The sequence below is a fragment of the Hyla sarda genome, chromosome 6 (assembly GCF_029499605.1).
Source record: "Hyla sarda isolate aHylSar1 chromosome 6, aHylSar1.hap1, whole genome shotgun sequence".
NCBI lineage: Eukaryota > Metazoa > Chordata > Amphibia > Anura > Hylidae > Hyla > Hyla sarda.
This window is the reverse complement of record NC_079194.1, coordinates 277,310,749-277,337,898: the sequence shown is the minus strand read 5'-3', so window position 1 is coordinate 277,337,898 and position 27,150 is coordinate 277,310,749. Positions and strand designations below refer to the sequence as shown.

At 44.1% G+C, this 27,150-nt stretch overlaps 2 protein-coding genes across 5 annotated transcripts; both read right to left on the bottom strand.

Annotated features, from left to right (window-relative positions):
• Positions 1-5,387, bottom strand: LOC130277103 (chymotrypsinogen A-like). The gene is made up of 7 exons (XM_056527417.1): positions 5,125-5,387; positions 4,937-5,040; positions 2,879-2,958; positions 2,672-2,750; positions 2,397-2,577; positions 1,907-2,040; positions 1-200 (listed from the first exon to the last, which is right to left on the bottom strand). The coding sequence occupies exons 1-7, from the start codon at positions 5,174-5,176 to the stop codon at positions 39-41; spliced, it is 792 nt and encodes a 263-aa protein (XP_056383392.1). The 5' UTR covers positions 5,177-5,387; the 3' UTR covers positions 1-38.
• LOC130277102 (chymotrypsinogen A-like) lies at positions 4,945-25,539 on the bottom strand. Of its 4 annotated transcripts, none has more exons than XM_056527414.1 (8): positions 23,695-23,945; positions 22,104-22,207; positions 18,858-18,937; positions 18,651-18,729; positions 18,369-18,549; positions 17,880-18,013; positions 16,840-17,003; positions 4,945-5,232 (listed from the first exon to the last, which is right to left on the bottom strand). In XM_056527414.1, exons 1-7 carry the CDS (start codon positions 23,744-23,746, stop codon positions 16,842-16,844), a joined length of 792 nt encoding a protein of 263 aa, XP_056383389.1. In that variant the 5' UTR covers positions 23,747-23,945; the 3' UTR covers positions 4,945-5,232; positions 16,840-16,841. The 4 variants fall into 4 exon arrangements, with proteins under 4 accessions (XP_056383389.1, XP_056383390.1, XP_056383391.1 ...); XM_056527415.1 differs by lacking the exons at positions 4,945-5,232; positions 23,695-23,945 and adding exons at positions 24,778-24,826; positions 25,403-25,539 and having other exon boundaries at positions 16,802-17,003; XM_056527416.1 differs by lacking the exons at positions 4,945-5,232; positions 23,695-23,945 and adding an exon at positions 24,778-25,072 and having other exon boundaries at positions 16,802-17,003.
• Positions 25,540-27,150: the final 1,611 nt, after the last annotated feature.

Below are 27,150 nucleotides of genomic sequence, written 5' to 3'. Positions count from 1 at the left end.
ATAACTTTATTAATAACCAATAGTTAAAGTTGATACATTTAGTTAGCAGCAACAGTCTGGTCCAACCAGGATCTAAGAGCTGTCACACGAGCGTATACAGCGGGAGTAGATGTGGAGCAGGAAGAGCTTCCCCAGGATACAATACCAGCCAAGGTCCAAGCTCCATTTCTCTGGCATACAAGAGGTCCACCAGAGTCACCCTACAGAGGTAGTAAAAGAAAGTGTGAGAAAACTATATGCTTCTTTGTATTCTAATGTCTGAATATAGATCCATACAGGAGCTCTATATTTGGTGCCAATTGGTGATCAGCAAGCTTTTAGGAAAGCTTTAAAGGGGTACTCTGCCCCTATACATCTTGTCCCCTATCCAATGGATAGGGGATAAGATATATGATCGCGGGGGTCCCACACTGGGGATCCCTGCGATCTCCCTGCTACACCCAGCGTTCGTTTAGAGCGTTGGGTGCAGCGCCGGAGGCTCGTGACGTCACGGTCATGCCTTGCTTGTTACGTCACAGCCCTGCCCCTCAATGCAAGTCTATGGGAGGGGGCATGATGATAGCCATGCCCCCTCCCATAGACTTGCATTGAGGGGGCATATCCGTGATGTCACGAGCGGTGTGTGACCCGGACATCATGAGCCTCCACATCGCATCGCCAGTCATCTGGCGTGGAGCAAAGTTTGCACTGGATGCCTGAGGTGCCGCAGCCAAGATCGTGGGGGTCCAGAGCGGTAAGATGCCTAGGGGCAGAATACCCCTTTAACTCCACAGGTATATTTGAAGTAGGGATCGACCGATTATCAGTTCGGCCGATATTATCGGCCGATATTGACGATTTTGGACGTTATCGGTATCGGCAATTACCTTGCCAATAATCCGATAATGCCCCCTGCACTGCCCCCACCGCACCCCACACCACCGCGCCGCATCCCCCACCACCGCGCCGCACCCCCCACCACCGTGCCGCACCCCCCACTGCACCGCCCCGGCCAGAGACCGCCGCCACCGCTGCCCATTGCCTCCCCCCTTTCCCGATTTTATAATTACCTGTTCCCGGGGTCCGGGGTCCACTCTACTTCTGGCTCCTGCCGCGTCCTGTGTTACACTGTGCACTGCGCTACGCAATGACGAGTGACATCCTCAACGCGGCGTCACCGTCAGTGCGCACAGTCAAAGATCAAGAGGACGCCGCAGGAGCCAGAAGTAGCGCGGGCCCCGGGAACAGGTAATTATAAAACCGGGAATGGGGGAGGGAATGGGGCAGCGGCAGTCTCTGGCCTGTGCGGGGGGGGGTGCGGCGCAGTATTGGGGGACGGTCACGATGGTGGTGGGGCAGTCGTGGTGGTGGTGGGGGGGTCGCGGTGGCAGTGATAAGACTCAGGAGTACACCAGGACAGGCAGGGGGAGAGAAGCGGGTGACGGTCTCTGGCACCACAAAAGCTGCTGCAGTTCATTGATTTAAAGCGCCCGCTTTAAATCAATGATCTGCAGTGGTGTCGCCAGGGGTGGGGGGGGGATAAATAGCCGATAACTTATACCGGAATATCAGTATAAGTTATCGGCTATCGGCCCTAACCTCCACAGAGTATCGGTATCGAACCTAAAAAATCAATCCCTAATTTGAAGCTTTTATATGACAGCCATAAACCTCTATGGAGCTCTACTTTTTCCCAGTATAACTGAAGAATGTATAGGAGGCATGCTGATGGTCCAAATATCCAAGGACCACTGGTCTGAACCTTCCTAAACTATTATTTGACCTTAGTTTTGTCCAGACAATGTCATATGCATAATCTGATGAAAGTTGAACATGAACTTGATGGACATATATGTCTTTTTTTAACCGTACTAAGTGCTAACTATATAACTTATATACGTTTACAAAACTTAGTAAAATTCTATACCATGCAGGAGGAAGCTCCAGATGCTCCAGCGCAGATCATGGTGCTCTGGATCTTGGTTCCCCAGTGTCTCTGACATTCGGTATTGGTAAGAAGAGGAAGAGACACCTGCTGCAGTTTGCTTGGGGTGGTTTGGGCTAAGAAAAATTTATAAATGTAATTAAAAAAAGTAACAAAATAAAACACCTTTTAATTAAAAAAAAAATGCTTATATCTAATAAAATTTAAATATCGAATAATAAGTTATTCAGAAAATGAATTGCATTATTCCCTTGCCCTGTGCAGCTATTTAATAGGACACATTTCTTCTTATAGACACAACATGGTCACCACATTGCTTATGACAGTGCCATGTGTCAGAAAAGGGCCACAATTTATTTTTATAAAATGTGAAAATTATAAACATTTTCTATTTATGTAAATACTTAGAAATATTTTTTTTCATTGTTTCCAATATACTTATTAGTTATTACCTCCAATTATAAAAACTTACTTGCAGCACTGACGTAGCCCCATCCGGTGGTGACACATCTCTCTCCTCCATTGAACACATCAGCGCTAGCGGCAATACACACAGGAGCCACACGGTTATTGAAAGAAGCAGCGCTGCTGAGCTTGATGAGAGTGATGTCATTGGCAATGGTGAAGGAGCTGTAGCTGGGGTGTCTGAAGACCTAATTAAACAGCACAGTATTGGTATATAGTTAGATGTGTACTTATTTGTAATATATATGTATATGTAAGTGTATGTCTGTATTAGTTGGTTACCCTGGAAATGGTCTTGGTCTGAATAGGTTCAGCACTGGAGGAACGGTCATATTCCCCCAGAATGACACGGTGGGAGGTTCTGTATATCAGAGAAACACAGACAAGGAAAAATATGTTAAATAAAAATGATCAGGTACTGTAAACATTATTATGCCAGCTTTAAAATCTATTATAAAATATAACAAAAAATCAATAGTAAATCCTTACGTGACACCACAGTGAGCAGCGGTAACAACCCACAGACTGTTGATCAAAGAGCCTCCGCAGAAGTGGAATCCAGTGCTGTCCTGTGGGGTATAACCATATCAGTCATTGTATTTCTTGCTAATATCCCACAAGCTGACATTGTAGAGTTTATACTCTCATTGCTAAAGCCACTTAGGATATGTTCAGACAAAGCGTTATTTGCCGTATGACATATGTTGTTCAGATATGTTAACAGTTTAGATCATGCCTGGTCTCAGTCCAAGTTATTAGCAGGTGTAGTGCCCAGCAGCATGCACCTTACTCTCCGGCTGACAATCAAATCTGACTAATTAGCTGCATAATTGTATGTTCAGACTACGGATTTGCGCTGCATCTCAGCTAGCAGAATTCAACGAGCGGAGATTCAATCTGGCAGCCAACGGCGACGGTAGGTTCACGCGGCACTGCACCGTCACCATGAACATGTTCCCCATGAACATATTCTTTCTTTGCGCGAAACAATTTCAGTGGCGGAATTCCGCAGTGTGAACTGGTCTTGCGGAAGACCCATTCACACGTTCACTGTGCGGAATTTCACTTGCGGAATTTCGCTCACTGAATTCTGCGGGAATTCCGCAGTGTGAACATACCCTAATCTATGGTGAATATGTTGGACAGAGCGGCCGAATACTTTACCAGCTTATAACTCGCAATCACAGGACTGAGACCAAGTGTAGTTTTTACTTTTGAGCTGTCTGGATGACATGTTAAAAGGATTTTCAAATCACAGTGATGCTTTAAAACTGCCTCTTAAATAGTGTAAAAAGTCTGCATAGAAATGTGAGCCTGTTCATTTTTGTTCGGAAATCTTAGTGATCTACTCCACATTTCCCAAAAATTTGGTCACAATTTTAGAATTTCGTTTTGGACAAATATGTCATAATGTCGGCTGTTACTACTACCCTTCACTACAGCACATGCCTTATATTGTTCATCATGTTTCATACCGTGCTCCCTATCATCTTAAGAACAGGGGTCTATAGTCTCCCAGAGAAATGAAGAGGTGGTCAGGCATGTCTGCTGCTGTATTTACTGTCCATTGGACTGCCAAAGCTAGTAGAGAACAGGAAACGGGAGGAAGGGGGTCACAGATATTTCTGTAACAAATCCACCAATATACTGTATATAAAAATAAATTTAAAGGAAAGTTCTGGTACCATAAAATGATAATCAAAAAATACTATTACCCCAAGGTATATGCTTTACTAATACAGTGTTATGACAAATTGTAATGGCTTTAGTATGTTTTAGCTTGAGTATGTTTGAGAGAGAGAGAGAGAGAGAGAGAGAGAGAGAGAGATCATGTTTACATGATATTTGCACTTTATTAAATGATTGCTTTTATTATGGTTCACATCTGATTGTATACTGTGTAATGAGCACTGTGTTGGGTATTTAAACCCCATAAGAGTGTGTGTCACTTAAGCTTGAAAATGGCTCCATAGAGAGCAGAAACGTTGCTTGCTGAATTGATATAAAGGAATAAACACACGTTGTTTTTTTTTTTTTTCAATCGTCTGAGTGCTGCGTCTTTTGGTAAATATATTAAGTAAACCTTGGTCCGGTTTTTTGGACACTGGCACCAACTGCATCTTTTTGGGATAGGGCTGCATATTCTCTTAATATATATATATATATATATATATATATATATATATATATATATATATATAAAAGGAAGTGTGTTAACAGGATGTCACCTTCTGCTGAACAACTCCACGGGCAAAGGAGCAGACAGGGAAAGCAATGAATGCAGCCTTACTGATCATGGCATAGTCTGCTGTGACATAAGATGTTCTGCAACAGCTTTTCTAGCTATGTAACTAACTATATAGTGTGATCACACAGGATTCACTGGCCACCTTTTTATATTCTACATGCTTGTCTTTGACAAAGGCCATGACAGTGGTGAGAACAGAGCCTGAATGTACTAAAGTACTACTAAAGGAATGTGAGATACAGAATATGGATATGGATAAAAAGATTCAAAGTATGTGTAAAAATGTAAAATCCCAGTACCTGAAGAGACACCTGCCATGGCCAGGAACCAGAAACGGCATTCTCACCATTCACAATTCTGGCATAGCCAGAAATAATAGGCTTGATACTTGGCACACCACAGCCTAGGTATTAAAGAAAAACTTATATTTCACTGTAAGAAATTAATAAAGAAAAGAAAATGTCAATAAAGAAATTAACCAACTTACCAAGAGTGCCCCCAAGCAGGGCCAGACATGAAAGGAGCCAAAGGAATGCCATTGTGATTCACTGTATGGTCAAGTGGCTGTGTCCAGTTTATATACTGTAGTCTCAACCTGCCAATCAAATATTAGCAAGTTATTGAACATTCACGAATATTTGATTATTTTAAACCCTTTATCAGTGGCCTTGAATGAAAATAGAACTTTCTACCATCTGCACCAAGGAGTACAGATAAGTGCTGAACACATGTTATAGTTGAATTGCATCAGTCTTGCTTTACCATGCAAAACTAAGACAATTTCTATAAGTCAAAAATGGTTTAAAAATAATAATATGAAGTTACTTATATCACAAAAATTATTATACATATCAGTAATACAGATGAGCGAACTTTTCAAAAATTCAGTTCGGCCGATTCGCCGAATTTTTCCAAAATGTTCGTTTCGGGTCGAATAAATTTGCGGCGAAACTGTATTAAAAACGGCTATTTCTGGCCTACAGAGAGCCCCAATTGAGGTGTAGAACACTTTGCCTTGCTGTAACAGGCATAGGGAGTGTGCTAGGTTAGTTAAATCATACTGTTATTTACTTTGGCATGCAGATTACAGGCATTGCCATTAGAATCACCGTTGCAGAGCGTCTGTGTGGCATCAGGAAGACCATAAGGTGTCAAAATTGAAGAGAATAAAGAGATCTTTTATGTCATATTTAATGTAATTTGTAATTCCTCCGCCGGGCGAGATACCACCTGTTCCAACCCCTGCCTCTCCCCGTGATTATGAAAGTATGAATGTTTCAGTTAATCAGTTATGGTTCATTGCTATTGCTTCAACATGTTTCATTGGATTCTTGTGATAATTCCACAGGTCATATGACGTCGAGGGCCAAAGGGCCTCAGTCTTGAAAAAATGACAACCCCGAAGATTAAAAGATGAATGTTGAAATCTCTATTGAACATGAATGTTAGCTAGTGCTACCTTCAAAAAAAAATTTGGCACACGCCTGGCAGCAACAGTAAGCCAAGTAGTTCCTGAAAAACAAAGAGTGGAGCAGGAAGCAGCATGAGTACACAAGAGGGGTTCACAACCCCTAACATTAAAAGGTGAATATTGAAATCTCTATTGAAGATGCATGTTAGCTAGTGCTACCATCCAAAAATGTAAGGCCCAGGCCCAGAACCATCAGTAAGCCAAGTAGTTCCTGAAAGACACAGGAGCAGTCAGGCGCAGGCATCAGCAGTACAGCCGAGGGTTTCATAACCCCTTACATTGAAAGATCAATGTTGAAATCTCAATTAAGCATTTATGTCAGCCAGTGCTACCACAACATATATTGAGTTAATATCCCAGTCCCAGCAGCATCAGAAAATGATATATTGGCTGAATGACACAGCCTTGAGGTGGGGAAAGAATAAGGAGCCCATATTCATTCCCAGGCCCAGCAGTGGTATCAGTAAACCATATATTGCCTGAATGACACAGCCTGGAGTTGGCTGAAGCATGAGGAGACCCCAGGGCTTCACAATCCCCAAGAAAACACAAGAATTTTTGAAATTTAAAATGAAGATTTTGGATAGCTAGTGCTACCTACTATAACAACAATTTTATTCCCAGACCCAGGCCCAGCAGCAGTATCAGTAAACCATATATTGCCTGAATGACACAGCCTGGAGTTGGCTGAAGCATAAGGAGACCCCAGGGCTTCACAGGCATCAGCAGTACACCCGAGGGTTTCATAACCCCTTACATTGAAAGATCAATGTTGAAATCTCAATTAAGCATTTATGTTAGCTAGTGCTACCACAACATATATTGAGTTAATATCCCAGTCCCAGCAGCATCAGAAAACGATATATTGGCTGAATGACACAGCCTGGAGGTGGGGAAAGCATAAGGAGCCCATATAGTGTCTGAATGGTACAGCCTGAAGGTGGCTGAAGCATGTGGAGACCATATAGTGGCTGAATGACACAGCGTGAAGGTGTTGGCAGCATGAGGAGACCATATAGTGGCTGAATGGCACACCCAGGAGTTGGCAGCAGCATGAGTAGACACTAGGCCTTCACAATCCCTTATATTAAAAGATGAATTCAGAAATGTAAACCAAAGATTTTGGATAGCTAGTGCTGCCTACCATAACAAAATGTTTATTTCCAGACCAAGGCCCAGCAGCGGTATCAGTAAACCATATATTGCCTGAATGACACAGCCTGTAGTTGGCTGAAGCATGAGGAGACCCCAGGGCTTCACAATCCCCCCAAAAACACAAGAATTTTTGAAATTTAAAATGAAGATTTTGGATAGCTAGTGCTACCTACCATAACAAAATGTTTATTTCCAGACCCAGGCCCGGGCCCAGCAGTGGTATCAGTAAACCATATATTGCCTGAATGACACAGCCTGGAGTTGGCTGAAGCATGAGGAGACCCCAGGGCTTTCACAATCCCCAAGAAAAAACACAAGAATTTTTGAAATTTTAAATGAAGATTTTGGATAGCTAGTGCTACCTACTATAACAACATTTTTATTCCCAGACCCAGGCGCAGCACTGGTATCAGTAAACCATATATACCCTGAATGACACAGCCTGGAGTTGGCTGAAGCATGAAAAGAGCCCAGGGCTTCACAATCCCCCCCAAAAAAACACAACAATTTTTGAAATTGAAACTGAAGATTTTGGAAAGCTGGTGCTACCTACAATAACAAAAATTTTATACCCAGGCCCTGCAGCAGTATCAGTAAACCATATATTGCCTGAATGACACAGCCTGGAGTTGGCTGAAGCACGAGTACACACCAGGGATTTACAATCCCCAAGGAAAAAAAAACAAGAATTTTAGAAATTTAAAATGAAGATTTTGGATAGCTAGTGCTACCTACCATAACAAAAATGTTATTCCCATACCCAGGCCCAGCAGCAGTATCAGTAAACCATATATTGCCTGAATGACACACCCTGGAGATGGCTGAAGCATGAGAAGACCCCAGGGCTTCACAATCCCCCCAAAAGCACAAGAATTTTTGAAATTTAAAATAAAGATTTTGGATAGCTAGTGCTACCTACCATGACAAATTTTTTATTCCCAGACTCAGGCCCAGCACTGGTATCAGTAAACCATATATTGCCTGAATGACACAGCCTGGAGATGGCTGAAGCATGAGTACCCACCAGGGCTTCACAATCCCTAAGAAAAAACACAATAATTTTTTTAATTTAAAATGAAGATTTTGGATAGCTAGTGCTACCATAACAACATTTTAAGACCCAGGCCCAGCAGCAGTATCAGTAAACCATATATTTCCTGAATGACACAGCCTGGAGTTGGCTGAAGCATGAGGAGACCATTGAAATGTATGATTTTTTTATTTAAATTTAAGATTTTAAAATTTAAATGAATGATTTTGAAATTGAACTTTCAACTCCCAAGTTTTAGTGTCCCGGCGTTTGGGTACAAAGGGCCAAATCTAACAAGCCCCCACAGGGCTCATGTGGCCGTGAAATGTAGGCGCAACATCTCCATTGCCCTGACCAGCCATTGTTTCCAACACTTTTCGCCAAGGCAAACCATGTGAAGAACAGCATGACACCGCCATGTCCTGCACACATGGTGTGCTGAAGGGCCACTGAGACTTGTCCGGGCAGTGGAGGCTGAGGATATGGTGGAGGATGAGGAGGCGAAGTCGCACACTGTAATAGGACCAATGAGCTGACAGAGTGGAGCAGGAAGCAGCATGAGTACCCAAGAGGGGTTCACAACCCCTAAAATTAAAAGGTGAATGTTGAAATCTCCTTTGAAGGTGCATGTTAGGTAGTTCTACCATCCAAAAATGTAAGGCCCAAACCCAGAAGCATCAGTAAGCCAAGTAGTTCCAGAAAGATAAAGTCAGGAAAAGGCATCAGCAGTACACAAGAAGATTTCATAACTAGAGATGTCGCGAATTGTTCGCCGGCGAACAGTTCCCGGCGAATTTTGCATGTTCGCATTCGCATCGCCGGGCGAACATATGTGAAGTTCGATCCGCCCCTATACTTTAACATTGCAGTAAACTTTGACCCTGTGAGTCAGAGTCAGCGAACACATTACAGCCAATCAGCAGCAGTCCCTCCCTTCCAGACCCTCCTACCTCTTGCACGGATGCTATTTTAGCCTCATTGAGCATGCTGCAGGCTTAGGAAGTGGAGGGTTAGAGAAGCTGCTCTTGCTGTATAGGGAAAGCGATAGCTAGGTTGCTGTTGGGGGTGTATTCAGGGTCCAGTTTACTCCTTAAGCACTAGTGTAACATCTGCTTTAAGGACATCACCCAAAAAAGCCCTTTTTAGGGCTGAAAGATATCAGTCCTGGTTGGGAGGGAACCGCTGGTTAAAAGGGGTACTCCAGAATCAAACTTAAGTTCCTTCAAGCAACTAACTACTACAGTATTCAAAGGGCTGAAAGACATCAGTCCGTGGGTTTTGCAACAGCTGTATGCACCCTGGTTGGGGACCACTGTTTAAAAGGGGAACTCCGCTGGCAAGCTTTTTTTCTTTAAAGCAACTAACTACTACAGTATTCAAAGGGCTGAAATATATCAGTCCGTGTGTTTTGCAACAGCTGGAGGCACCCTGGTTGGGGACCACTGCATAAAACGGGAACTCCGCTGGCAAGTTTTTTTCGCTCATTGTCACACTCGTGCAAATCACATTAGGTGTGACAGTTGTGCAAATAAATAAAAAAAATACCTTTTTTGGCTGTTAAATAAAATCAGTCGTCAATGTCAGTTCACAGCACAGTTGCAATTTTTTTTGCCTGCAGGGCAAATTGTGTCACCCTAGTGTAAATCACATTAGGTGTGACAGTTGTGCAAATTTAAAAAAAAATAGCTTTTTTGGCTGTTAAATAAAATCAGTCGTCACTGTTAGTTCACGTCACAGTTGCCATTTTTCTTGCCTGCAGGGCAAATCGTACCACCCCTGAAATTCCTTTACAATATACACCATACCTCTAAAATGCACAACACTCTGTGCCTTCACATATAGTAATAGTGCCCCAACCTGTGCCCCCACATATATAATAATTATGACCCTTCCTGCACCTTCCACATAATAATAATGTCTGCCCTGTTCCCCGACATAATAAAAATGCCCTCTGTCCTGTGCCCCTAACATATAATGCCCCCTATGCTGTGCCATTCACATATAATGCCCTCTGTCCTGTGCCCCTCACATATAAAGCCCCCTGTGCTGTGCCCCTTACATATAATGCCCCCTGTGCTGTGTCCCTTACATATAATGCCCCCTGTGCTGTGCCCCTTACATATAATGCCTCCTGTGCTGTGCCCCTTACATATAATGCCCCAATCATGCTCCCCTAACATTTAATGCCCCCTGTGCGGTGTCCCTCAAAAATTGCTCTCATCATGTGCCCCTCACATATAATGCCCCCTGTGCTGTGCCCCTTACATATAATGCCCCTGTCATGCTCCCCTAACATTTAATGCCCCATGCTGTGTCCCTCATATAATGCTCTCATCATGTGCCCCTCTCATATACTGCCCCCTGTCCTGTGCCCCTAACATATAATGCCCCCTGTGACATGCCCCTCACATATAATGCCCCCTGTCCTGCCCAACAGGGGGCATCATATGTGACAGGCACATGACAAGAGCATTACATTTGAAGGGCACATGATGATGATGGGGGCATTTTATGTGAGGGGCACAGCACAGGGGGCATTATATGTGAGTGGTACATGACAGGGGACCCCTTGTTATGCCCCCCTGTCATGGGCACCTCAGTTTAAATGTTTCCTTTTTTGTGCTCCCTACATTTTTACATTGCTCCCTGACACCACTACTAAAGCTTCCGCTCGGAACATTGACGCACTGTCCTTCTCCTCCTCTAGCTTAGCTTCAGGCACCTCTCATGCTACCACTTGCCTGCCTGCCACCACCACCAACACTAGCACCACAGCAGCTTTACTTGATCCGTCAGAGGAGTTATTTACACATCAGTTTGAAGACATGAGTGATGCACAACCATTATTGCCAGAGGATGTAGTTAACAGGGATATGTCTCAGTCAGGCAGCATTACACAGATGGACGTACGGTGTGATGATGATGTTGTGGCCGCTGCTGCTTCCTTTCTTGATGTGTCAGATAGCGGTGAAGGTGTTGATGATGACGATGTGTCCGTGGATGCCACGTGGGTGCCCGCTAGAAGAGAAGAAGAGGGGGAATGTTCAGATGGGGAGACAGAGAGGAGGAGGAGACGAGTTGAAATCAGGGGGAGGTCATCACAAGGAGCTAGTGGCACAGTCAGACAGCATGCATCGGCACCCGGGGTCAGCCAGATGGGACGACAATCAATGCATGCTGTTGCCACCACCAGAATGCCATCATCGCAGAGCTCAGCAGTGTGGCATTTTTTTTGTGTGTCTGCCTCTGACAACAGCGAGGCCATTTGCAACCTGTGCCAGAAGAAACTGAGTCGTGGGAAGTCCAACACCCACCTAGGCACAACTGCTTTGCGAAGGCAAATGATGTCACATCACAAACGCCTATGGGATCAACACGTCAGTACAAGCAGCACACAAAGTCAAAGCCGCCATCCTCCTCCTGGTCCAGCATCTTCAGCCAGGTCAACCACTGCTGCCCTCCTTGCCCCTTCTCAACCATCCACCTCTCCCTCTCTCGCCTTGAGCAGTTCCTGCTCATCTGCCCACAGTCAGGTGTCTGTCAAGGACATGTTTGAGCGTAAGAAGACAATGTCTCAAAGTCACCCCCTAGCCCGGCGTCTGACAGCTGGCTTGCTGGCTTTTACGAGCTGGTGGTGTGAGGCCTTTAAAAAATTTGTAGCCATTGGGACACCGCAGTGGAAGGTACCCGTCCGAATTTTTTTTGCACAAAAGGCAATCCCCAACCTTTACTCCATTGTACATAAGGAAATTATGGCATGTCTGGCACAAAGTGTAGGGGTAAGGGTCCATCTGACCACTGATACCTGGTCTGCAAAGCATGGTCAGGGCAGGTATATCACCTACACTGCTCATTGGGTAAACCTGGTGACAGCTGCCAAGCATGGAATGCGTGGCTCTGCAGAGGAGTTGGTGACACCGCCACGACTTGCAGGCAGGCCTGCTGCCACCTCCTCTACTCCTCCTACTCCATCCTCTTCCATAACATCCTCGGCCGAGTCCTCCTCCACTGCTGCGTCTTACTCCACATCACCGACACCCCCCAGCTCCCCATGTGCTATTCCACATCCCGGATACGGGAGTATCATGCCATTTTAGGGTTGACTTGCCTCAAAGCGGAGAGTCACACCGCACCAGCGCTCCTGTCGGCCCTGAACGCACAGGTGGACCAGTGGCTGACTCCGCTCCAACTGGAGATCGGCAAGGTGGTTTGTGACAATGAAACAAATTTGTTGGCGGCATTGAGGTTGGGCAAGTTGACACATGTGCCGTGAATGGCACATATGTGTAATCTGATTGTACAACGCTTTGTGCTCAAGTACCCAGGCTTACAGGATGTCCTGAAGCAGTCCAGGAAGGTGTGTGGCCATTTCAGGTGTTCCTACACGGAAATGGCGCACTTGTCAGATATCCAGCGGCGAAACAACATGCCAGTGAGGCGCTTGATTTGCGACAGCCCGACCCATTGGAATTCAACACTCCTAATGTTCGACCGCCTGCTCCAACAAGAAAAAGCCGTCAACGGATATTTGTATGACCGGGGTGCTAGGACATCATCTGTGGAGCTGGGAATTTATTTGCCACGTTACTGGAGGCTCATGCGCAATGCCTGTAGGCTCATGTGTCCTTTTGAGGAGGTGACAAACCTGGTCATTCGCACCGAAGGCACCATCAGCGACATCATACCGTTTGTTTTCTTCCTGGAGCGTGCCCTGCGAAGAGTGCTGGATCAGGTAGTAGATGAGCATGAAGAGGAACAGTTGTGGATACCATCACCACCAGAAATAGCCTTATCAGCATCGCTTGCTGGACCTGCAGCAACGCTGGAAGAGGATTGTGAGGAAGAGGAGTCAGAGGAGGAATGTGGCTTTGAAGAGGAGGAAGACCAACCACAGTAGGCATCCCAGGGTGCTCCTTGTCACCTATCTGGTTCTCGTGGTGTTGTATGTGGCTGGGGGGAAGAAGATTATACCTTCCCTGACATCACTGAGGACGAGGAACGGGGCATGAGTAGCTCGGCATCCGTCCTTGCGCAAATGGGGTCTTTCATGCTGTCGTGCCTGTTGAAGGACCCTCGTATAAAAAGGATTAAGGAGAATGACCTGTACTGGGTGTCCACGCTACTAGACCCCCGGTTTAAACATAAAGTGCCTGACATGTTACCGCATTACAGCAAGGCGGAAAGGATTCAGCAGGTCCAAAATAAATTAAGAAGTACTGCCGCCGTCTCCAGGAACCCCTGTTCCACTACCTCCCAGAAAGGTAGGCTGCTGCAAAGCAGGTGGTCTCCCCTGGGCATGTTTGGCTCCAGAATTTCGACTTCTGCCACCACACTGACTGCCAACCATGCTACCGCCTTGATGGCTCGGCTGCTGCTTCACGGGCAACCTGCAACTCTCCCCTCCTGATGATGATGAAGCCCCTTCTGCACCCGGCTCCCAATTGTGATCAGCTTCATCATCATCGAGTTATGTCTGCACGTCACTGATGTCCTCCTCAGGTTCCTCGTCAGGTTCCTCAACCCTGGCAACACTGCCTCCCACGTCACTCTTCTCATCACTACATGCCCACCTAGTGGAGGAAGCGGCGCATGTCTCCACCCATTCTTGGCTGGGCTGTAGCTGCTGACTGTCCTCTATTAGATTGTCCTCACTGAATAGTGAAGCTGAACCCACAGCATAACATACTTCTGTAGGAGAGGGAACAGCATAGGACAAAGGCAATGGGAGGACAGGGACTGCTCCCGGACCATGCCAACTGAGGTTGTATCTGAGGAACCCAACGACTGTTGACTGGGGATGTCAGATGTCACTTGTGATGACTTGGATGACCCTGTTAACCAATCGACGATGGCAGATGGGTTGCTGGTCCAGACACAACCACTAGCTGATAACAGGAGCTCAGGCATCTCGCTTCGACTCGTATGTCGGCCCTTGACAGATTAACAAGTACAAAATGGTACACTACTTAGATGTACATATGCAATGAGGAGGGCAGAAAAATTTGCTACAATACGCCAAGAAACTCAGTATTTTTGTAAAACACCTGCCGGTGAGTACTGTTTCTTGGACTTTCACAGTATGCAGGCCCTTGACAGGTTACCAGGTACTAAATGATAAACTACTTAGATGTACGTATGCTGTATGTACTGATGAGGGCAGAAAAATGTGCTACAATATGCCTAAAAAAATCAGTATTTTTTTTAAAACACCTGCCAGTGAGTAATTTTGCTTGGACTTTCACAGTATGCAGGCCCTTGACAGATTAACAGGTACTAAATGGTACACTACTTAGATGTACGTATGCGGTATGCACTGATGAGGGCAGAAATATCAGCTACAATACGCCAAAAACTCTGTATTGACTGCTTTGATGTGGGTATGTGGTGTGCACGTATGAGGGCAGAAAAATGCACTACAGTTGGCTGAAAAAACGTATTTTTGCACAGGAGCAGGATACAACAGTGCAGCACCACAAAAAAGAAGAAAATGTGTTTTAAACCCAAAATTGCACTATGTCACAGAGTATTAAGAATGGTGTAAACTGCTGGTTATTATACCGTCTACAGACTAGTATAAGCAGCAGATTTCTTGTGGAAAAAATACACAGAATTGCTCTGAAAAATCATTCCTGCCTCCTGTGATACGGTTCATGAAGTTCAGGCAGCTTGTTGATAATCAGTTACTAGAAAGAAATATAATCAGAATTCTATATATATATACATATACATTTTTTTTTTTTTTTTTTTTTTTTTTTTTTTTATACAGTAGTCATATTGTTCCCTAAACCAGGATTATCAACCTGTTTAATAGTTCACTAACTCTGAATAACTCTGACAGTGACTTTACTTAGATTCACATAGGGGGAGATTTATTAAAACCTGCATAGAGGAAGAGTGGTGCAGTTGCCCATAGCAACCATCAGATTACTTCTTTAATTTTTTTTTTAAGTGAAAAAAGCCTGTGAAAAATGAAAGAAGATATCTAATAGGTTGCTATGGGCAACTGTGCTACTCTTCCTCTACACAGGTTTTGATAAATCTCTCTCATAGTGTTTATTTAGGTGTATAAGTACTGGAAGGATTAAGATTTTTTTATAGAAGTAATTTACAAATCTGTTTGACTTTCTGGATTTTCCAATGGAATACCCCTTTACTAATGGTAAAGTAAACATGGATCCTTTTTTCTCAACCCCAAAATGGGTATAATAAACTGAAATGCAGAGTACCCCTTTAAGCCAATGGGCTTCCAAGTATTGCCAAGTGCTGCTCCATAGATGTAGTGAATGGAGCTCTGGGCCGCATTCTTGTAATCAACTAATTACCCCTTACCCTGTGGATGATGATAAATTTACCTTGTGGAATACACCTTTAATTATTTTCATGAAGTCAATTTACATTTAATTTTCACATTGATGCAATGTTATATAGACACATATTAGTTATTAATTATATAGAATATTATATTTACCAAAGCTGCAACATAATCTTTATTAGAAAATGGATACAAATATCTCCTCTAAAATAGTTCAGTAATCTCAACTAAAGGAGTCAACCTTTAACCACCATTGATTTTGTGATTGGACATTTTTGGATATTAGATTGACCTTGAACTACTGTGCTAGTTAATTAAAGGGGTACCCCACTGGAAAACATTTTCTTTTAAATCATGTTGTGCCAGAAAGTTAAACAGATTTGTAAATTACTTCAATTAAAAAATCTTAATCCTTCAAGTTTTCTTTTTGAATTTCCTTTCTATCTGACCACAGTGCTCCCTGCTGACACCTCTGTCCATTTTAGGAGCTGTCCAAAGCAGGAGAAAATCCCAATAGAAAACCTATCCTGCTCTGGACAGGTCCTGACATGAACAGAGGTGTCAGAAGAAAGTACTGTGGTCAGGCAGAAAGGAAATTCAAAAAGAAAAGAACTTCCTGTGGGTCATAACAGCAGCTGATAAGCACTGGAAGGATTAAGATTTTTTAATAGAAGTAATTTACAAATCTGGTTAACTTTCTGGCAACAAGGGCTTGTGTTTTTTTTTTTTTTTTTTACTTTACAGGCTTAGTAGTGGAGGCTTTCTTATAGACAGAGTCAATCACTAAGCCAGGGCTAAGTGTTAGCCCCAATTACAGCTAGCGCTAAACCCAATTATTACCTTGGTACCCCCCACCACATGGGTGCTGGGAAGAGCCGGTATCAACAGGCCCCAAGCATCAAAAATAGCAGCCGGGACCTGCTGCACATGATGCTAGCAACGGAACAGTGCTCACAGTCATGGCGGAGCGTAGATGTATGTCATGGTGCATTATGTACCAACGCACCATGTCGTACATTTTCGTCCATTGTCGTTAAGGGGTTAAGCACCAGAATGCTTGTATTTTTTATTTTTTTTAATACAACAATATTGTAAAAATACTGGATATTCTGAGGTGACCCAATAGTAATTAATTAATAATCACAATGTGTTGTACAATGAGTTGTTACAAATTGTTACAAAGTGTTATCTTGTTGAAATAACTTTATTAATAACCAATAGTTATAGTTGATACATTTAGTTAGCAGCAACAGTCTGGTCCAACCAGGATCTAAGAGCTGTCACACGAGCATATACAGCGGGAGTAGATGTGGAGCAGGAAGAGCTTCCCCAGGATACAATACCAGCCAAGGTCCAAGCTCCATTTCTCTGGCATACAAGAGGTCCACCAGAGTCACCCTACAGAGGTAGTAAAAGAAGGTGTGAGAAAACTATAAGCTTCTTTGTATTCTAATGTCTGATTATAGATCCATACAGGAGCTCTATATTTGGTGCTAATTGGTGATCAGCAAGCTTTTAGGAAAGCTTTAAAGGGGTACTCCACCCCTAGACATCTTATCCCCTATCCAAAGGATAGAGGATAAGATATATGATCGCAGGGGTCCAGCACTAGGAACCCCCCCCCCCCCCCCCCCCCACGATCTCCCTGCTGCACCCAGCGTTCGTTTACAGCGTCGGGTGCAGCGCCGGAGGCTGGTGAACTCATGGTCATGCTTTCCTTGTGATGTCACGACCATGCTCCTCAATGCATGTCTGTGGGAGGCGGCATGATAACTGCCCACTCCCATAGACTTGCATTGAGGGGGCGTGTTCTTGATGTCATGAGCGGAGCGTGACCCGGACATCATGAGCTTCCACCTCGCATCGCCAGTCATCTGTCATGGAGCGAAATTCGCACCGGATGTCTGAGATACCGCAGCCGAGATCGTGGGGGTCCAGCGTGATAAGATGCCTAGGGGCGGAGTACCCCTTTAACTCCACAGGTATATTTGAAGCTGTTATATGACAGCCATAAACCTCTATGGGGCTCTACTTTTTCCCAGTATAACTGAAGAATGTATAGGAGGCATGCTGATGGTCCAAATATCCAAGGACCACTGGTCTGAACCTTCCTGAACTATTATTTGACCTTAGTTTTGTCCAGACAATGTCATATGCATAATCTGATGAAAGTTGAACATGAACTTGATGGACATATATGTATTTTTTTCAACCGTACTAAGTGCTAACTTTGTAACTTATATAAGTGTAAAAAAACTTTGTAACATTCCATACCATGCAGGAGGAAGCTCCAGATGCTCCAGCGCAGATCATGGTGCTCTGGATCTTGGTTCCCCAGTGTCTCTGACATTCGGTATTGGTCAGAAGAGGAAGAGACACCTGCTGCAGTTTGCTTGGGGTGGTTTGGGCTAAGAAAAATTTATAAATGTAATTAAAAAAAACATAAAATAAAGCACCTCTTAATTTAAAAAAAAATGCTTATATCTAATAAAATTTAAATATCGAATAATAAGTTATTCAGAAAATGAATTGCATTATTCCCTTGCCCTGTGCAGCTATTTAATAGGACACATTTCTTCTTATAGACACAACAATGTCACCACATTGCTTATGACAGTGCCACATGTCAGAAAAGGGCCACAATTTATTTTTATAAAATGTGAAAATTATAAACATTTTCTATTTATGTAAATACTTAGAAATATTTTTTTTCATTGTTTCCAATATACTTATTAGTTATTACCTCCAATTATAAAAACTTACTTGCAGCACTGACGTAGCCCCATCCGGTGGTGACACATCTCTCTCCTCCATTGAACACATCAGCGCTAGCGGCAATACACACAGGAGCCACACGGTTATTGAAAGAAGCGGCGCTGCTGAGCTTGATGAGAGTGATGTCATTGGCAATGGTGAAGGAGCTGTAGCTGGGGTGTCTGAAGACCTAATTAAACAGCACAGTATTGGTATATAGTTAGATGCGTTATTATTTGTGATATATTTGTATATGTAAGTGTATGTCTGTATTGGACAAGTGTTGGTTACCCTGGAAATGGTCTTGGTCTGAATAGGTTCAGCACTGGAGGAACGGTCATATTCACCCAGAATGACACGGTGGGAGGTTCTGTATATCAGAGAAACACAGACAAGGAAAAATAAGTTAAATAAAAATGATCAGGTACTGTAAACATTATTATGCCAGCTTTAAAATCTATTATGAAATATAACAAAATATCAATAGTAAATCCTTACGTAACACCACAGTGAGCAGCGGTAACAACCCACAGACTGTTGATCAGAGAACCTCCGCAGAAGTGGAATCCGGTGCTGTCCTGTGGGGTATAACCATATCAGTCATTGTATTTCTTGCTAATATCCCACAAGCTGACATTGTAGAGTTTCTACTCTCATTGCTAAAGCCACTTAGGATAAGTTCAGACAAAGCGTTATTTGTCGTATGACATATGTTGTTCAGATATGTTAACAGTTTAGATCATGCCTGGTCTCATTCCAAGTTATTAGCAGGTGTAGTGCCCAGCAGCATGCACCTTACTCTCCGGCTGACAATCAAATCTGACAAATTTTCTGCACAATTGTATATTCAGACTACGGATTTGTAGCTGAATCTCCGTTCACGGAATTCAGCAAGCAGAGATTCAGTCTGGCAGTCAGCGGCGGCAGGACCGTGTGGCACTGCGCAGTCACCATTGACGGCTATGCAGTGCTCGCGGACTTCCGTGCAAAGAATGAACATGTTCTTTCTTTTCACAGAACAATTTCAGTGGCGGAATTGCGCCATGTGAACGGGTCTCGCGGAAGACCCTCACACTGATGCTAACGTTCACTATGCTGAATTTCACTCGCGGAATTCCGCAATGTGAACATACCATATATACTCGAGTATAAGCCGACCCGAATATAAGCCGAGGCCCCTAATTTCACCCCAAAAACCCAGGAAAAGTTATTGACTTGACTATAAGCCTAGGGTGGGAAATACATCATCCCCCCATGTCATCATCCCCCCTGTCATCATCCAGACCCCCGTCATCATCACCCCCATCATCATCAATCTGTCATTTTCACCCCTATCATCACCCTGTCATCATCACCCTGTCATTTTCACCCCCGTCATCATCACCGCCTGTCAAACCCTTCATCAGTGGTCTTCAACCTGCGGACCTCCAGATGTTGCAAAACTACAACTCCCAGTATGCGGGCATGCTGGGAGTTGTAGTTTTGAAACATCTGGAGGTCCGCAGGTTGAAGACCACTGCAGCCTTCGTCATCATCCAGACCCCCTTTAGTTTTCTACTCACCTCCCCTTTGGTGGGAAGGAAGGGTGAGCTGGTCCGGGCCATCTATGCTGCAGGGACCGTCCGGTGGGGAGGATTAATCTTTCCGGGCTGTCAATTTTCACCGGGAGGCCCTCTTCTCCGCTCCGGGCCGACCCCGGACTAGTGATGTTGCCTTGACGATGACGCACAGGGACGTTCATGCGCAGGTATGTCTGCTGCGCACGGACGTCCCTGTGCGTTGTCGTCAAGGCAACGTCACTATGCCGGGGCCGGCTCGGAGCGGAGAAGAGTGCCTCCCGGTGAAAATGGACAGCCTGGAAAGACTAACCCTCCCCACCGGACGGTCCCTGCAGCATAGATGGCCCGGATAAGCTCACCCTTCCTCTCACCAAAGGGTAGGTGAGTTGAAAACTAAAGGGGGTCTGGATGATGACGAAGGCCCCAGTGGTCTTCAACCTGCGGACCTCCAGATGTTTCAAAACTATAACTCCCAGCATGCCCAGACAGCTGATGGCTGTCCGGGCATGCTGAGAGTTGTAGTTTTGCAACATCTGGAGGTCCGCAGGTTGAAGACCACTGAGAAGGGCTTTACAGGCGGAGAGTTAACTCGAGTATAAGCTGAGTGAGGCGTTTTCAGCACGAAAAATCGTGCTGAAAAACTCGGCTTATACTCGAGTATATACGGTACCCTTAGTCTATGGTGAATGTGTCGGACAGAGTGGACGGATACTTTACCAGCTTATAACTCACAATCACAGGACTGAGACCCAGTGTAGTTTTTACTTTTGAGCTGTCTGGACAACATGTTAAAAGGTTTTTCAAATGACAGTGATGCTTTAAAACTGCCTCTTAAATAGTGTAAAAAGTCTGCATAGAAATGTGAGCCTGTTCATTCTTGTTCGGAAATCTTATTGATCCACTGCAAGTGCAAAGCAAAATCTGCCATAAAATCCGCATGTTTAGAGATGAGTGAATACGTTTGTTTCTAATGTAATTTGTTCCACATTTCCCAAAAATGTGGTCACAATTTTTGAAATTCATTTTGGACAAATATCTCATAATGTCGTTTTGGACAAATATCTCATAATATCTCACATGCCTTATATTGTTCATCATGTTTCATACTGTACTCCCAATTATCTTAAGAACAGGGGTCTATAGTCTCCCAGAGAAATGAAGAGGTGGTCAGACATGTCTGCTGCTCCATTTACTGTCCATTGGACTGCCAAAGCTAGTAGAGAACAGGAAACGGGAGGAGGGAGGAGGGGGGGGGGGGGGGGGTCACAGATATTTCTGTAACAAATCCACCAATATACTGTATATAAAAATACATTTAACGGAACGTTCTGGTACCATAAAATGATAGTTAAAAAAAAGACTATTACCCCAAGGTATATGCTTTACTAATACAGTGTTATGACAAATTGTACTGGCTTTAGTATGTATTTGCCTGGAATATTACTGACAGGAAGTTGTGTAGTACCGTTAATGTCAGTGTGTTATTGTCTCACAGCTCCCTGGCTCCTCTTCCTCTCCCAGGGCAACACATCATGTCCTGACTGGATCTTTCCCCCATCACTTCTGACCAGCCTCTACAGCCCACATCGCCATATATTTATATATAAAATCATAAAATGTTGCAGTATCTTGTAATACCTTTTTTATTGAACTAAAAGAATTTTGTAGGGATTCCTCCCTTTATGAAGTCAAAAGAAAATCTAAGCTCACAAACAGGTTTGACCTGATAAAGGGAGGAATCCCGAAAGCTTGTCTCTACAAGGTATTACAAGATACTGCAATATTTTTGGATTTTGCATCTGCATCACTGGACTAATATGGCTACTCAAATTTACTGTGTATATATATATATATATATATATATATATATATATATATATATAAAGAACAAAGTGTGTTAACAGGATGTTGCCTTCTGCTGAACAACTCAACGGGCAAAGGAGCAGGCAGGGAAAGCAATGAATGCAGCCTTACTGATCATGGTATAGTCTGCTGTGAAATAAGATGTTCTGCAACAGCTTTTCTAACTATTCACTGGCCACCTTTTTAGATTCTACATGCTTGTCTTGAACAAAGGCCATGACAGTGGTAAGAACAGAGCCTGAATGTACTAAAGTACTACTAAAGAAATATGAAAAAAAAAAAAAAGATTCAAAATATATGTAAAAATGTAAAATCCCAGTACCTGAAGAGACACCTGCCATGGCCAGGAACCAGAAACGGCATTCTCACCATTCACAATTCTGGCATAGCCAGAAATAATAGGCTTGATACTTGGCACACCACAGCCTAGGTATTAAAGAAAAACTTATATTTCACTGTAAGAAATTACCGTATATACTCGAGTATAAGCCGACCCGAGTATAAGCCGAGACCCCTAATTTCAACCCAAAATCCCAGGAAAAGTTATTGACTCGAGTATAAGCCTAGGGTGGGAAATACCTCATCCCCCCCTGTCATCATCCAGACCCGTCATTAACATCCTCATCATCATCCCCTTGTCATCATCCCACACATCCCCCCTTCATCATCCTCTTATCATCCCACACATCCCCCCTTCATCATCCCCTTATCATCCCACACATCCCCCCTTCATCATCCCCTTGTCATCATCCCACACATCCCCCCTTCATCATCCCCTTATCATCCCGCACATCCCCCCTTCATCATCCCCTTATCATCCCACACATCCCCCCTTCATCATCCCCTTGTCATCATCCCACACATCCCCCCTTCATCATCCCCTTATCATCCCACACATCCCCCCTTCATCATCCCCTTGTCATCATCCCACACATCCCCCCTTCATCATCCCCTTATCATCCCGCACATCCCCCCTTCATCATCCCCTTATCATCCCACACCCCCCCTTCATCATCCCCACCCCCCTTCATCATCCCCACACCCCCCCTTCATCATCCTCTTCTCATCATTCGCCCTCAGTGGTCTTCAACCTGCGGACCTCCAGAGGTTTCAAAACTACAACTCCCAGCAAGCCCGGGCAGCCATCGGCTGTCCGGGCTTGCTGGGAGTTGTAGTTTTGAAACCTCCGGAGGTCCGCAGGTTGAAGACCACTGCGGCCTTCAACATCATCCAGCCCCCCTCTCACCCCCTTTAGTTCTGAGTACTCACCTCCGCTCGGCGCTGGTCCGGTCCTGCAGGGCTGTCCGGTGAGGAGGTGGTCCGGTGAGGAGGTGGTCCGGGCTGCTATCTTCACCGGGGGCGCCTCTTCTCCGCGCTTCCGGCCCGGAATAGATGCGTTGCCTTGACAATGACGCAAATGACGCACCTCTGCGTCGTTGTCACGGCAACGTGACTATTCTGAGGCCGGGCCCGAAGCGCTTAGAAGAGGCCTCCCCGGTGAAGATAGCAGCCCGGAACCACTATCCCACCGGACGACCTCCTCACCGGACAGTCCTGCAGGACCGGACCAGCGCCGAGCGGAGGTGAGTACTCAGAACTAAAGGGGGTGAGAGGGGGCTGGATGATGTTGAAGGCCGCAGTGGTCTTCAACCTGCGGACCTCCGGAGGTTTCAAAACTACAACTCCCAGCAAGCCCGGACAGCCGATGGCTGCCCGGGCTTGCTGGGAGTTGTAGTTTTGAAACCTCTGGAGGTCCGCAGGTTGAAGACCACTGCGGGTGGGGGAGTTCACTCGAGTATAAGCCGAGGGGGGTGTTTTCAGCACGAAAAATCGTGCTGAAAAACTCGGCCTATACTCGAGTATATACGGTAGTAAAGAAAAGAAAATGTTAATAAAGAAATTAACCAACTTACCAAGAGTGCCCCCAAGCAGGGCCAGACATGAAAGGAGCCAAAGGAATGCCATTGTGATTCACTGTATGGTCAAGTGGCTGTGTCCAGTTTATATACTGTAGTCTCAACCCGCCAATCAAATATTAGCAAGTTATTGAACATTTACGAATATTTGATTATTTTAAACTCTTTATCAGTGGCCTTGAATTAATATAGAACTTTCTACCATCTGCACCAAGGAGTACAGATAAGTGCTGAACATATGTTATAATTGAATTGCATCAGTCTTGCTTTACCATGCAAAACTAAGACAATTTCTATAAGTCAAAAATGGTTTAAAAATAATAATATGAAGTTACTTATATCCCAAAAATGACTATACATATCAGTAACTAGAAAGAAATATAATCAGAATCATATCAGATATATATATATATATATATATATATATATATATATATATATTATTATTATTATTATTATTATTTTTTATATATATACAGCATCAATAGTCATATAATTCCCTAAACCAGGGTTATCAACCTGTTTAATAGTTCACTAACTCTGAATAACTCTGACAGTGACTTTACTTAGATTCATATAGGGGGAGATTTATTAAAACCTGCATAGAGGAAGAGTGGTGCAGTTGCCCATAGCAACCATCAGATTACTTCTTTCATTTTTTAAAAAGTGGAAAAAGCCTGTGAAAAATGAAAGAAGCTATCTAATAGGTTGCTATGGGCAACTGCACTACTCTTCCTCTACACACGTTTTTGATAAATCTCCCCACATTTTTAACATTTATGTGCTCTATGTAAGTCTATGGGGAAGTGGTTGTCTGACCACCTCCACCCCAAAAATTGCTGTAGGAAGAGTAATTGTCTCTTTCTCTGTCCTCCATAAACCCAGTCCTCACTTTTGGTCGGATCCCAGCTAGACCCACCCTGGTTTCTACCTTCATAAAAATCAACGCTATTCTGGTATGGGTTCTTATATCGACCATCATAACTATCTCCGTAGCCTTGATCTGATTCATTATACCCATAGCGAGATCCTTGTGTACCTGTTATTATTTTTTAATCCTCAATAAACTGGACGTTTTACCTGCTGCCATGGTGCTGGACATTTCCTATTGTTTCCATTTGTTCTTGGTCTGAGCACAGGAGCAGAAGCAAGGATTAGATCGGCTATCCATTGTATGAGTGAACCATATTACAAAAGGTCATTCATTTTCATCAGTAACAACATAAAAAGTTTTTGAATCTGACAGTGCCCATTTAAGAAAACATATTGTATAATCATTGCAGATTGTAATTCAATTTAAATTTGGTAAATTTGTTATTTTCTGTCTGACCACAGTGCTCTCTGCTGACATCTCTGCTTGTCTCAGGAACTGTCTAGAGTAGGAGCAAATCCCCATAGCAAACCTCTAATGTTTCGGACAGTTCCTGAGACAAGCAGAGGTGTCAGCAGAGAGCACTGTTGTCAGAAAGAAAATAACAACTCAATGCCAGCAGCTGATAACTACTGGAAGCATTAAGATTTTTTTAACAGAAGTAATGTACAAATCTGTTTAACTTTCTGGAGCCAGTTGATATAACATTTTCCTGGAATACCCCATTAAAATTGTGAACAGGAAATCTATATGCTCTTACATTAGTCCATAGGCATAAGCTGGTGAAAACTCTAGAAAATGGGAGATCCCTTGCTCAAGCCCAGCTTTCCTTACCTCTGAGGGTGCTAGCCAAGTGAGGAGGTGTGTGATGCAGCCTAGTTCTGCCCTCCCTGGAGTAGGCCTCAGACCACTTCACGCCAGCTGAAACAAAATAAATAACAAAAACAACACACAAAGAACAAAATAAGGCTGGGTTCACTCCACGGTTTGTTAAATACGGTTCCCGAAAATGTCTGGGAGGAGGGGGCGGGGCTTAATTGTGGCGCCCGCACTCAGCCGTATTCGGGAACCGTATTTAATGTATGTCTATGAGCCAACCGGAGTGAACTGCAGCCTCCGGTCGGCTTCATTTTCGGCCGTATGTGGTTTCCCGACCGCAGGCAAAAACGTGGTCGACCGCCTACGGTCGGGAAACCACATAACGAAGAAAACGAAGAAAACGAAGCTGACTGGAGGCTGCGGTTCACTCCGGTCGGCTCATAGACATACATTAAATACGGTTCCCCTATACGGCTGAGTGCGGGCGCCGCGATTAAGCCCCCCCTCCTCCCAGACGTAAACACACACACACGTTTTAAAATGATCAGCAGTTCAGTAGTGGTATAGTGTGGGTCACTCATAAGCTTGGGTATGTGGTAGCCCTTGGGGGGTGTATGGTAGTTGGGGTGTTGTTTCGGTAGATGAGGGGTTAAGGTTAACCCTAAAGTTGGTGACGCCAGGCTGAGGGCTAGTATGCTGAGGTAATTCTCCGGCCTTTCGCCGCCCTTCCCAGTAACGATTGGTGCATGCATAAAATGACTGAAGGTCCACAAGGTACTTGAACTTGAACTTGGATAACTTTACTTAAATGCTTGCGGTACATCCAAATGAACAGTAACAGTCTCAGGAATACAGTCTCTATCTATTGCAATGATTGACAGTTGTTGCAGACCTTGACTTCTCATAAAGTCTCTGAATTAGGGAATATTGCGAAGATCTGTCCGGATTTAGGGGATAGATAAGGTCCGGTGATCTTGCAGAGTGTTTAGGGATTGACACACTCACAATTTAGCAAGATATCAGCCGTCGCCGCAAGGCTCAGGACTAAACTCACTGATGACAGCAGCGCAGATCCTTCTCCATCAACAGCCCACGAGGAAAGAGAGTGAGCAATGGCCGTTTTTACTGGTCCAATCAACTGTCACTCACCGTTACAAGGAGTGATGGGAGATAAACGTCACAGGAACCTCCAAAGGTCCTCAAGCACAAAACCATAGAGTTCACCCGGTCACGGGATCAGCAGGTCCTGTTACGCTATGCCTAGGTAATTAACCATTTATATACACTTGTACAATCCTATATATATACAAGTCCTAAATAATTATTAGATAACTCATACCTAGGTGAGAGGTGACTAGGGGTGGGCTAGTTAAGAAGAACCCCGATGTCCTAGGGACTCTGGCTATGGGGACTTATATACAAAGGTACCGGATAGGATGCGGTACCGGGACACCACAGGTAGTTATGTGTATTTGGTGTGCTTGTGCTTCCTGCACACCACAATGCAGGAAGCACAAATTTCACAAAAATCCTGCAGTGTGGATTAGGCCTAAGGGTGTGTTCACACATTCATGTTTTTTATTGCAATTTTTGAATCTAAAGCCAGGAACAGATCATAAAATGGTGAAGCTTCACATATTTTTCAATCTATTCCTGGCTTTGGATTTAAAAAATTGTGTTTAAAAACATGAACGTGTGAACATACCCTTACTGTGCTCTACTAACCTGTAGAGTGAACGCATTAATTGTACTGACCACAGGAG